The sequence below is a fragment of the Salvelinus fontinalis genome, chromosome 8 (assembly GCF_029448725.1).
Source record: "Salvelinus fontinalis isolate EN_2023a chromosome 8, ASM2944872v1, whole genome shotgun sequence".
Lineage (NCBI taxonomy): Eukaryota > Metazoa > Chordata > Actinopteri > Salmoniformes > Salmonidae > Salvelinus > Salvelinus fontinalis.
In genome coordinates, this window is record NC_074672.1 from 45,445,956 (window position 1) to 45,456,542 (window position 10,587).

The 10,587-nt window shown below is 47.2% G+C and overlaps 1 protein-coding gene across 1 annotated transcript; it reads right to left on the reverse strand.

Moving 5' to 3' along the window:
- Positions 1-421: 421 nt before the first annotated feature.
- LOC129861329 (ATP synthase F(0) complex subunit B1, mitochondrial-like) lies at positions 422-10,496 on the reverse strand. Its single transcript, XM_055932659.1, has 7 exons — positions 10,370-10,496; positions 9,469-9,505; positions 8,008-8,150; positions 5,802-5,965; positions 4,178-4,303; positions 3,611-3,790; positions 422-666 (listed from the first exon to the last, which is right to left on the reverse strand). The coding sequence occupies exons 1-7, from the start codon at positions 10,395-10,397 to the stop codon at positions 589-591; spliced, it is 756 nt and encodes a 251-aa protein (XP_055788634.1). The 5' UTR covers positions 10,398-10,496; the 3' UTR covers positions 422-588.
- Between the last annotated feature and the right edge of the window lie 91 nt (positions 10,497-10,587).

The following is a 10,587-nucleotide window of genomic DNA, read 5'->3' on the forward strand; positions in this document are numbered from 1 at the left end:
TAATAAATACAAATGCATAACGTTTCACTTAATACTGCCAACAAACATTACAACGCTCATACTGTTATTTTATGGTCAATCCTTCAGACATTACAGTATCTTATGCCTTAAAACATGAAGTCTAATATTACCTGTGAAAACAGCCTGTGTCCTGTTCACTGATTCATGATCAACCTGCTCATATTTCACTGTTGGCATACATGTTTAAGACAAAGCCTCCCCAAACCCGTCGGCAGGTAAAAAACACACATATCCAACCTTAACTTCCTGTTTTAAACATCACAGTCAAAGTCAAATTGAGTAGGGTGTATTCAGTGAGGCCAAAAAAAATCTGATCAAATATATTGATTTCACAATAATGACGTAGTACATATTGAAAACATTCTCTATCCGTGGTTAAGAACACCAAACTAGAACTGAATAAAATGAAACTTTTATTTTATGATCAGTTGACATGTACAGTATACACACACACATATGGACAGACCATATATGGTTAAATATATAATGGAAATTGTTTATTTGTAATGAAGTGAGCATCAAACAGTTGGGGTTTAGGAGAGAAGGTCTAGACAGTAGAGCTGGGATTTAAGCAGTGGCCTTAGCCTGCTGGACTTTAGCCAACACCTTCAGGTCTGTGATGCACTTTGCAATACTCGTCTTCTCCTGAAACACAAAAGTAACACATTATTTGGTTACTACATGATTCCATATGTGTTATTTCATAGTTTTTGATGTTTTCACTATTATTCTACACTGTAGAAATAAAGAAAAACCCTTGAATGAGTAGGTGTCCAAACTTTTGACTGGTACTGTATATAGACCTACCCTCTCTATACACACATACACATGACCTACCCCCCTATACACACACACACCTTAAATACACTAATACATACACACCCCTTAAATACGCACACACCCCTCTTAAATACAGCAGTCAAGTACATCATGTCCCCATCTCTATACTGACTATATTCTTTTCAAGAGGGCCACCATTGTTCCTGTTACCAAGAAAGCTAAGGTAACTGAGCTAAATGACTATCGCCCCGTAGCACTCACTTCAGTCATCATGAAGTGCTTTGAGAGACTAGTCAAGGATCATATCACCTCCACCCTACCTGACACCCTAGACCAGGGGTGTCAAACATACGGCCCGCGGGCCGGAACCGGCCCCCAAGGAGGTTCGATCAGGCCCGCAGGATAATTTGAAAGTGGAAAAAACGCATAAAAGACATGGAATTAATATTTTTAATTCGCTGCAATTCATGGATTATCCGCTAAGGGGCGCACTCTTTCCATCAGAGTAGAAGACAAGCCGCATCACTGAGACAGACTGAAAACAGCAGACGGTATCAATGCGCCATCTGCTGCTTGTTACGACGTTGTTAATACCTTGGTCTCTACCTCTCCGCTACACCCTCATTAGCCAAAATGTCGTTATCCAAACGGAGAAAAGTAGATAAGGAGTGTAGAATTTTCAAAGAAAAATGGACCACGTCCTATTTATTTACAGAGGTGCACGGAAAACCTTCGTGCTTGGTGTGTTTGCAACAAGTTTCGGTATTGAAGGAATATAATATTCGACGCCACTACGAGACTCATCACAGCGAAAAATATGACGGGACTACAGGACTACTGCGGGAGTTTGAGAAACATTTTCAGGTATTTGGTGAACTTGAGACAGAATTTTCAGTTTTTCGCTCACCTTTCACAGTTAAAGCTTCTGATCTGCCGGTCGAAATTCAGCTAGAGATAATTGATTTGCAGTGTGATGCAGATTTGAAGGGCAAATTTGCCTCTGTAGGTCTGGACAGATTTTATCAGTATCTACTACCAGGGTACCCCAAATTAACAGCCCTATGAGGTGTTTCATGAAATGTTTTGTAAAAGGATAGTTCATTAAATTTCAATATTTTCCTAATGTTCTTGTGCTTCTTTACACCAAAACAAAGGAAAGACATGATATTTTGGTTATTTATAGCAGAGTATGGTATAATTTTAATGGTCCGGCCCACTTGACATCTCCCTAGGCCGTATGTGGCCCACGATGCGAAATGAGTTTGACACCCCTGCCCTAGACCCACTACAATTTGCTTACTGACCCAATAGGTCCACAGATGATGCAATCGCCATCACACTGCATACTGCCCTATCCCATCTGGACAAGAGGAATACCTATGTAAGAATGCTGTTCATTGATTACAGCTCAGCATTTAACACCATAGTACCCTCAAAACTCGTCATTAAGCTCGAGACCCAGGGTCTCGACCCCGCCCTGTGCAAATAGGTCCTGGACTTCCTGACGGGCCACCCCCAGGTGGTGAGGGTAGGTAACAACATCTCCACCCCGCTGATCCTCAACACTGGGGCCCCACAAGTTGCGTTCTCAGCCCTCTCCTGTACTCCCTGTTCACCCACGACTGCGTGGCCATGCACGCCTCCAACTCAATCATCAAGTTTGCAGACGACACTACAGTGGTAGGCTTGATTACCAACAACGACGAGACGGCCTACAGGGAGGAGGTGAGGGCCCTCGGAGTGTGGTGTCAGGAAAATAACCTCACAATCAATGTCAACAAAACAAAGGAGAGGATTGTGGACTTCAGGAAACAGCAGAGGGAGCACACCCCTATCCACATCGAAGGGTCAGCAGTGGAGAAGGTGGAAAGTTTTAAGTTCCTCGGTGTACACATCACAGACAAACTGAATTGATCCACCCACACAGACAGCGTTGTGAAGAAGGCGCAGCAGCCTTCAGGAGGCTGAAGAAATTCGGCTTGTCACCAAAAACACTCAAACTTTTACAGATGCACAATCGAGAGCATCCTGTCGGGCTGTATCACCGCCTGGTACGGCAACTGCTCCGCACACAACCGTAAGGCTCTCCAGAGGGTAGTGAGGTCTGCCCAACGCATCACCGGGGGCAAACTACCTGCCCTCCAGGACACCTACACCACCCGATGTCACAGGAAGGCCATAAAGATCATCAAGGACAACAACCACCCGAGCCACTGCCTGTTCACCCCGCTATCATCCAGAAGGCGAGGTCAGTACAGGTGCATCAAAGCAGCGATCGAGAGACTGAAAAACAGCTTCTATCTCAAGGCCATCAGACTGTTAAACAGCCACCACTAGCACAGAGAGGCTGTCCATTCTGTGTCAATAACATTGAGTGGCTGCTGCCAACATACTGACTCAAATCTCTAGCCACTTTAATAATGGAAAAATTGATGTAATCAATTTATCACTAGCAACTTTATTTAATGTTTTCATACCCTACATTACTCATCTTATAGGTATATACTGTACTCTATACCATCTACTGCATCTTGCCTATGCCGTTCTGTACCATCACTCATTCATATATCTTTATGTACATATTCTTTATCCCTTTACACTTGTGTGTATAAGGTAGTAGTTGTGGAATTGTTAGGTTAGATTACTCGTTGGTTTTTACTGCATTGTCAGAACTAGAAGCACAAGCATTTCGCTACACTCGCATTAACGTCTGCTAACCGTGTATATGTGACAAATAAAATGTTATATGATTTATATACACTCCAGTCAAATACATAATGTTCCCATCTGTCTCCCATCCCTAACTCACCTGCTGGGGGGTGATGCTGGTGACAACGTTCTTCTCCACCCAGTTAACCATGTGTTCCTGCTCCATGCGGCGGTGAAGGGTCTGCAGGGCGATCTGGTAGTCCAGCCTCTTCTTCACCTCGTTGGTCACCATGTGGACCCTCTCCCTGCGGTTGGTCTCCAGTAGCATGGCCACGTTGTTCTGAGGTGGGGGGGGGGTGGGGGAGGAACGGAGAAGAAAAGACATTAGCACACCATCTCATGCTAAAATCAGACCAAGACATTAGGGTCTGGTTTCCCAGACCAGACACGGTTTAGTCCTTGGATTAAAAAAAACACTCTTTCAACAGATATTCTCCATTCACAATGCTTTTTAATCCAAGTTTACGCTTTAATGAAGTCTGTGTCCGGAAAAACCCAGCCCTAGGAGTGGTTACACAGACCCAGATGAACTGAAGATCATGTTAAACAGGTCATTCAAAAGGGATCGATTTGACCTCGTCAGAGTGTGTGGTTTTGAGCCTAGGTGTTTTAGCTCATCTTTACCATAGAGACGAGACCCACGTTCTCAACCTCATGTCACACTCACCCGCTTAGCGTCGAAGAGCATCTGTCGTCCCTCTGCCCTCCACTGCTCCTTCTTCTCATCCTGGACGGCCTGAGCCAAGCTAGTCATGGCCAGGTCCTTCACTTCCTGAGCCTTCTGCACTTTCTCCTGCAAAACCAGAACAGAACACACAGCCAACGTCAGAGGGTCAATACCAGAACACAGGTAACAGAGGGTCATAGGTCAGATATGAGACTACGAACCTCAGAGGGACATCGCATATGATGGACAGTTTGCATAACATATGAAATGTCTCAGGACTGGTGACTTTAAATAAGGGGGGGGGGGGGGGGGCTAAAAGCCTCAATAGAAAATTCAGTAGAAACAAGGCTGTGTGTTAACATGGTGTATCTTCTCAGTACTCCAGAGCAGAAACACTGCTGGGGGGGTACTAGAGGAGTTGGGGCTGCTGGGGGGGGGGGGGGGGTACTGGAGGAGTTGGGGCTGCTGGGGGGGGGGGGGGGGGTACTGGAGGAGTTGGGGCTGCTGGGGGGGGGGGGGGGTACTGGAGGAGTTGGGGCTGCTGGGGGGGGGGGGGGTACTGGAGGAGTTGGGGCTGCTGGGGGGGGGGGGGGGTACTGGAGGAGTTGGGGCTGCTGGGGGGGGGGGGGGGGGTACTGGAGGAGTTGGGGCTGCTGGGGGGGGGGGGGGGGTACTGGAGGAGTTGGGGCTGCTGGGGGGGGGGGGGGTACTGGAGGAGTTGGGGCTGCTGGGGGGGGGGGGTACTGGAGGAGTTGGGGCTGCTGGGGGGGGGGGTACTGGAGGAGTTGGGGCTGCTGGGGGGGTACTGGAGGAGTTGGGGCTGCTGGGGGGGGGTACTGGAGGAGTTGGGGCTGCTGGGGGGGGGGGTACTGGAGGAGTTGGGGCTGCTGGGGGGGGGGGGGGGGTACTGGAGGAGTTGGGGCTGCTGGGGGGGGGGGGTACTGGAGGAGTTGGGGCTGCTGGGGGGGGGGTACTGGAGGAGTTGGGGCTGCTGGGGGGGGGGGGGGTACTGGAGGAGTTGGGGCTGCTGGGGGGGGGTACTGGAGGAGTTGGGGCTGCTGGGGGGGGGGGGGTACTGGAGGAGTTGGGGCTGCTGGGGGGGGGGGGGGTACTGGAGGAGTTGGGGCTGCGGGGGGGGGGGGGGGGTACTGGAGGAGTTGGGGCTGCGGGGGGGGGGGGGGGGTACTGGAGGAGTTGGGGCTGCTGGGGGGGGTACTGGAGGAGATGAGAAACACTGCTGGGGGAGTACTAGAGGAGTTGGGGCTGCTGGGGGGGGGGTACTGGAGGAGTTGGGGCTGCTGGGGGGGGGGTACTGGAGGATTTGGGGCTGCTGGGGGGGTACTGGAGGAGTTGGGGCTGCTGGGAGGGGGGTACTGGAGGAGTTGGGGCTGCTGGGGGGGGGGTACTGGAGGAGTTGGGGCTGCTGGGGGGGGTACTGGAGGAGTTGGGGCTGCTGGGGGGGGGGGGGTACTGGAGGAGTTGGGGCTTCTCGGGGGGGGCGGGGTACTGGAGGAGATGAGAAACACTGCTCCAGAACTACTACAAAAGTCCAAACAATTTATGACAAGAAGACCTGCAATTAATGATCAAATAGGCCAAACGAAACAATGGACAAATTCCGCACCTCGTTCAGTTTGTCAGCGAAAGCTGCAACGTCGGGGCCGAACTTCCTGACACCGTAGATGATGACCGTACCCATGCAGGCAGCAGCGAAGGTCTCGTGGTTGATGATGTAGATCTCCTTGGAGAGAATGTACGTGAGCAGCCCAGCACCCAGCATGTAGGGGCCTGAAGACAACAGGAGAGGAGAAGCCAACGTTTATTTAGTGTAATTTACAGAGGAGAAAAGTGAGAGAAGCAGAACAGGATCTGGTTAAAGAGCTGGTCATTGGTGCACCTCAGCCACGCTCAAGGTCCTAAACCATATCATAACCGCCATCGACCGATAAGAGACAATACTGTGCAGTCGTATTCATCGACCTGGCCAAGGCTTTCGACTCTGTCAATCACCACATTCTTTACGGCAGACTCAACAGTCTTGGTTTCTGAAATGACTGCCTCGCCTGGTTTACCAACTACTTCTCAGAGTTCAGTGTGTCAAATCGGATGGCCTGTTGTCCGGACCTCTGGCAGTCTCTATGGGGGTGCCACAGTGTTCAATTCTCAGGCCGACTCTTTTCTCTGTATACATCAATGATGTCGCTCTTGATGCTGGTGATTCTCTTATCCACCTCTACGCAGAAGACACCATTCTGTATACATCTGGCCCTTCTTTGGACACTGTGTTAATTAACCTCAGAACGAGCTTCAATGCCAAACAACTCTCCTTCCGTGGCCTCCAACTGCTCTTAAATGCTAGTAAAACTAAATGCATGCTCTTCAACCGATCGCTGCCTGCACCTGCCCGCCCGTCCAGCATCACTACTCTGGACGGTTCTGACTTAGAATATGTGGACAACTACAAATATCTAGGTGTCTGGCTCGACTGTAAACTCTCCTTACAGACTCACATTAAGCATCTCCAATCCAAAATTAAATCTAGAATCGGCTTTCTATTTTACAACAAAGCATCCTTCACTCATGCTGCCAACATACCCTCGTAAAACTGACTATCCTACCGATCCTTGACTTTACAAAATAGCCTCAAACTCTACTCAGCAAATTGGATGCAGAATTGGATGCAGTCTATCACAGTGCCTTTCGTTTTGTCACCAAAGCCCCTTATACCACCCACCACTGCGTCCTGTACGCTCTCGTTGGCTGGCCCTCGCTTCATACTCGTCGCCAAACCCACTGGCTCCAGGTCATCTATAAGTCTTTGCTAGGTAAAGCCCCACCTTATCTCAGCTCACTGGTCACCATAGCAGCACCCACCCGTAGCACGCGCTCCAGCAGGTATATTTTACTGGTCACCCCCAAAGCCAATTTCTCCTCTGGCTGCCTTTCCTTCCAGTTCTCTGCTGCCAATGACTGGAATGAATTGCAGAAATCACAGACTCATATCTCCCTCTCTAACTTTAAGCACCAGCTGTCAGAGCAGCTCACAGATCACTGCACCTGTACATAGCCCATCTGTAAATAGCCCATTCAACTACCTCATCCCCATTACTGTTATTTATTTTCTTTTGCTCCTTTGCACCCCAGTATCTCTACTTGCACACTCATCTTCTGCACATCTATCACTCCAGTGTTTAATTGCTAAATTGTAATTACTTCTCCACCATGGCCTATTTATTGCCTTACCTCATTTGCACACACGGTATATAGACCTTTTCTACTGTATTATTGACTGTATGTTTGTTTATTCCATGTGTAACTCTGTGTTGTTGTTTTGTGTCGCACTGCTTTGTTTTATCTTGGCCAGGTCACAGTTGTAAATGAGAACGTGTTCTCAACTGGCCTACCTGGTTAAATAAAGGTGAAATAAAAAATAAAAAAAATGGATGGGAGTGGGAGGTGAGCGGATAGGGAGGAGAGCGGATAGGGAGGAGAGCGGATAGGGAGGAGAGCGGATAGGGAGGAGAGCGGATAGGGAGGAGAGCGGATAGGGAGGAGAGCGGATAGGGAGGAGAGCGGATAGGGAGGAGAGCGGATAGGGAGGAGAGCGGATAGGGAGGAGAGCGGATAGGGAGGAGAGCGGATAGGAGGGGGAGGTGGAGAGTGAAAGTTCATGGCCACATTCATTAGGCAAATGTTGTTGATTATGTAGATAGAAATGTCATGAATACAGATTAAATTATTAGTTATTCAACATTTCAGTGAGGCATGTTTGTTCTACATATCATATTTCTATCTGAACACCGTTCCAGGTTTGTGGAAGTTCTGCTGACCTGTGACTCCAGTCTTGGCGTACAGGAGCTGGAAGAGCTCCTCAGGGATGATGCCATGGCGTGTCTTGCCTCCCTTCTCTGGCAGAGCGGGGACTGGAGCTTGGCTGTTGGGGGACGTGTGGAGGTGGGACAGCTGGACCAGCCTGGGAGGACAGGGGACAGGCAGACTTTATTGTAGGAACTACGGAAAGGACGGGCATGTAGATCTTCAATGTAGAGTTCAAGGTCACCATTATCAGTTTGTCACCCTCATTTCATTTATCTAGTTTGCCAAATCATATCAAAACTACTGGACCATTAAAATGACATATCTAGTGTTGTGAATTGGCATTTAGGGAAAGGAGAATACCTGGTCAGTTGCACAACAATGCATTGAACCGAAATGCATCTTCCGCATTTAACCCAACCCCTCAATCAGGCACAGCCTTAAATCGACATCCACGTCATCAGTGACCAGGGACCTGTTAATGTTGGGGGTTAACTGCCTTGCCAGCTCAGGGTTTTTAGTGGTCTCCTTCTGTGCACTTTCCCACACCAAGCCCCTCACACCAAGCCCCTCACGCCAACAAAGATGAGAGATCACTTCTTCCTCTCTGACAAGCGGTTTCAACTTGTCTTTGAGGTTTGGTCAAACAGAACCGGTCATATGGACACAAACACAATGACATTGTTTTACTGTAATAGAGGAGAACGTAACCTTTTTACAAAGATACCTTTTCATGTCTCAACTCCCAAAATGTAGAATTAAGTAGACCCGACTAAAACGAGAGCATCATTCAACATGATTGTGGAAAATTAATGTTCAGCATTTTAGCCACATACTGTTACTTGCTAGCTGTCTAGTCTGTTTAATAAAATGCGCATTGAGCATAAAAATATATATTTATACAAGGAATTTGCAACTTGTTCTCATTCTGAGAAATAAGCATCTTATCCAGGTAGGCCACTTGGTTTCAACATCTAAACAAAATGAACAGGCCGTGTTGTTCAAACAGTTGGAGACAGACAGGAGGGTGTATTCATAACAGTTAGACTGTTCTACCTTGTTAGCAAACAAATAGATCCAAGTTGGCTAGACTTTAAAATCAAAATTTTATTTAACCTTTACTTAACTACAATGATGGCCTACCCCGTCCAAACCCTAACGACGCTTGGCCAATGGGGCAGCAGGAAGCCTAGTGGTTAGAGCGTTGGGCCAGTCACCAAAAGATTGCTGGATCGAATCCCCGAGCTGACAAGGTAAAAAAAAATCTGTCCTACTGCCACCTGAGCAAGGCAGTTAACCCACTATTCCCCGGGCGCCGAAAACGTGGATGTCGATTAAGCCAGCCCTACATACGGAAAACATTTCAGTTGAAGGCATTCAGTTGTACAACTGACTCGGTTTGAAATGGAGTGTACTGACATTTAATTGTGTAATGTTAAAAACGTAATCTAGATTCAGTTATAATAAGAGCATACCCAGCGCCGAGGGGACCACTGCTTTTTACAGCATTAGCTGGAGGAGAAGAGAAAAGAACAGTCAATATAATTAAAAAGACAAGAAACATATTTTGAATGTCATGAATTTAAGTGTCAATTAAACATGTGATTGTTTGAAAGAGTCTGCTCTGTTGCAAAAAAATAAATAATAATCACATAAATGGTAGAGAATAATACGGACTTTTACTTATGCAGTCAAACAGAGTCTGTGCTAGGGAACTGTACCCACTTACTTACAAGGTTTCGCTAGACAACGTTAAGTCAGCTGTCAAGTGCAATAGCCATCTACAAGTGTTAGTATACTAGCTAACGTTTGGTAACAAGTTAGCTGCCGTCCAGGTTTCGACATTGTCCCTAGCTAGCTAGCTAGCTAAATAGATAACCAACTAACGTTAGTTACCTAAATGTTTTGCTAACAACAAATACCTACTTCAAGACACCAATATCACGCATGATGAACTTGCACGATGAGTTGCCAACTGTCAGCTACAGTAAAGTTAGCTATGCTAACAGTTAACTGTGGAAGGCTTGCCACCTTTCCAAACAAGCAAGGGCAGAGATCAGAGACTAGTCTGCTAACGTAAAAACAATGACTACTACCTTGACATTTACAGTAACTAAATAACGTTAGTTATTCCAAAACATGAGTGCAATAACTACCCAGATTGGACAATAAAGAATAATTTGCACGTAACATTTACGGTTTGCTAGCTATATTTACCCTGTTCTTGCTACGTTAGCATGTTGCTCATTCAATTGTGATTGCGGCCTTCTCCTCCAGACTTTACCCTTCAGCTTTACATTCAAGTCAGCCACACTTCGTGGCATTACTACCGCTATTTCAACTCAATAGTATGGATGAAACGCTGACATTGCATACCTGAAACGAAAACGATCCTAGACAGCATGGTTAAACGAATAAGTGGCAAGTCTTAGATTTCCTGACCACCTTCTCTTCGTGCCCTTCTACTGCAAAGAGCCACACAAGGATGGCGGAGAAATAGGAAATCATTGTCAAACGTCGCAAGATTATAAACGGGATTTGTATGTCCCTGTCATACAAATTGTCCTGTTGTTCAATGTTTAACCCACTAGGTG

What these genes read in the sequence shown, in the direction of transcription:
- LOC129861329 (XM_055932659.1), bottom strand. Translation starts at nt 10,397, where the DNA reads ATGCTGTCTAGGATCGTTTTCGTTTCAG. An exon ending in CGCCAAGACTGGAGTCACAG is followed by an intron (nt 5,966 to 8,007) that starts GTCAGCAGAACT and finishes TGTTGTCTTCAG; the next exon opens with GCCCCTACATGCTGGGTGCT. An exon ending in CCAGCATCACCCCCCAGCAG is followed by an intron (nt 667 to 3,610) that starts GTGAGTTAGGGA and finishes TTTGTGTTTCAG; the next exon opens with GAGAAGACGAGTATTGCAAA.